Raw genomic sequence first — 2,153 nt, 5'->3', positions numbered from 1 at the left:
GTACACTTGTATTCTGTATTGTACTGACGCGAAGCGGGACACGTAAGAACTAATAGAGTAAGAACGTTAGCGTGTGCGCAGCCGCACTAATGAGGACCGCAGAACACCACGAGAACAAAGAAAGAAAGCGACGCTCCTCCTGTAACGCCTACCGTCACGTCACACAATGTATTATCAATTATTATAAGCACAATTATATAAAAGGTATAAAGTAAAACTACTTCTCAGTTATTTTTCACAGTATTACCAAAAAAAAATAGTTTACGCATACCGGAGTGAGAAAATTTTGTTATAAAAAAGCCAAAGTTGCCCAAATCGTACCTCTAAATTGCTTACAGATAATCATGTCTTCGAATGTAGGAAAGCGGAAATATGGCAAATGGACAGCGGATGATATGGAGAGAGCTCTGGAAGAATATGCTGAAGGAAAATTGGGCTTGAATGAGTGTTGCCGAAAATACGAAATACCGAAACNAACGTTATTGCGCCACTTCAGAGGAGGTGTTCAAAGAGGATCAGATCGTACTGCCGGAAAGCGATCGAATGTTGGTGTTAATGGTGAGTAGATATTACGTACCTACCTCGACATTTCGATGCATACAATTTCAAAATTTTGTGACTAGACTTACGTGAGGTGTGTTTTTGTTTATGAACAGGTCGATTAACTGCTTTACCTTCTCATGTTGAAAACGAGTTAGAAGAACACTTATTGCACCTTGACAAGTATTTCTTTGGCTTAACAATCACAGATGTGAGGAATCTCGCTTATTCCATCGTNGAAAAAAATAATCTGAAGAATATTTTCAATAAAGAAATGAAGCAAGCTGGTAAAAAGTGGTACTACGGATTTATGGCCAGGCACCCAAAGTTGTCACTACGACAGCCAGAAAGTATTTCAATAAGTCGAGCTAAAGGATTCAATCGAGAAAATGTAAACGAATTTTTTGATTTGTTAGAAGCAGTCGTCGATCAGAATAAGTTTGACGCAACCAGTATATACAATATGGACGAAAGTGGATTTTCTACAGTCCAAAAGAAAAACAGCAAAGTGATTTCAGAAAAAGGAAAACACCAAGTGGGTGCCATTTCGTCTGGTGAAAGAGGAGTAAACACTACGTTCGTCTGTTGTTGTAGTGCAGCTGGCAGCTTCGTTCCACCCATGATTATTTTCAAACGAATAAGATTTCACGCCGCCCTTGCCAAAGATAAACCAGCTGGGAGTTTGATCGAAGTGTCCGAAAGTGGTTACATCAATACGGAATTGTTCATTAAATGGTTACAACACTTCATCGAAACAGTCAAACCAACTCCTAACAAAAAGGTGTTATTATTGTTGGATGGGCATACTACTCACTCCAAAAATCTAAAAGCAATCAATCTTGCTCGAGAAAATGGAGTAATCATGCTCCAGTTACCTGGCCATACCACANACCGCCTCCAGCCTTTAGATGTTGCAATTTTCGGACCGATGGAGACTTATTACGGACAAGCAATTCAGCAATGGCTTAGAAGTAATCCAGGCAAAAAAGTTTCTCANTTCGAAGTCGCAAAATTATTGAATACAGCTTATTCCAAAGCTGCTTCTATCGAAAATGCTGCACAAGGATTCAAGGCCACTGGTTGTTGGGAGGTAAATCGTCACGTGTTTAAAGAAAGTGATTTTGTGGCAAGCGATAATTTGAATTCCGTTGAGAAATCCAGCGATGAAGAAAACGAAGAAGACATTGACGATCCTGATCCTGTCGCCGGCCAAAATGAAAACGATTTAAACCTGATGAACTTAGATGGTACACCAGCGACACCTTCCATATCTCCGTTGATGGAACTGCAACGTAAGTCAGCGACACCTTCCACATCTCCGTTAATGGAACCGCAACCAAGTACATCGATGTCAACATCTCCGTCACAATTACAAGTACCAGTAAAAGAAATAAGCCCTGTGCCCGTTCCAAAAGGGAGAACAAAAACCAGATTTCAAAAAGGAGCGCAGAAAGCTATCGTAATAACAACATCACCCTACAAAGAAGATTTAGAAATTAAGCAAAAAAAGAGATTGGAGAAAGAAGCCCGTAAAGAAGAACGTGAAAAGAAAAAACAAGAGAAGGAGGCCGAAGGAGTTATTGTCACAAAAAAAGCGCCTAACCAAAAAAAAA

At 39.8% G+C, this 2,153-nt stretch overlaps 1 protein-coding gene across 1 annotated transcript in view; it reads left to right on the top strand.

Moving 5' to 3' along the window:
- The first annotated feature begins 344 nt into the window (after positions 1 to 344).
- Positions 345 to 2,153, top strand: part of LOC109863350 — a 2,688-nt gene continuing 879 nt past the window's right edge. The window contains exons 1-2 of the mRNA XM_020443599.1: positions 345 to 558; positions 657 to 2,069. Coding sequence (XP_020299188.1) covers positions 345 to 558; positions 657 to 2,069 — 1,627 coding nt within the window. The remainder of the gene's footprint in view (positions 559 to 656; positions 2,070 to 2,153) is intronic.

Source organism: Pseudomyrmex gracilis, unplaced genomic scaffold, assembly GCF_002006095.1.
Source record: "Pseudomyrmex gracilis isolate BER0280 unplaced genomic scaffold, ASM200609v1 scaffold_4335, whole genome shotgun sequence".
NCBI classification, from domain to species: domain Eukaryota; kingdom Metazoa; phylum Arthropoda; class Insecta; order Hymenoptera; family Formicidae; genus Pseudomyrmex; species Pseudomyrmex gracilis.
The sequence above is the reverse complement of the archived record's forward strand: the minus strand, read 5'-3'. Positions and strand labels throughout refer to the sequence as shown.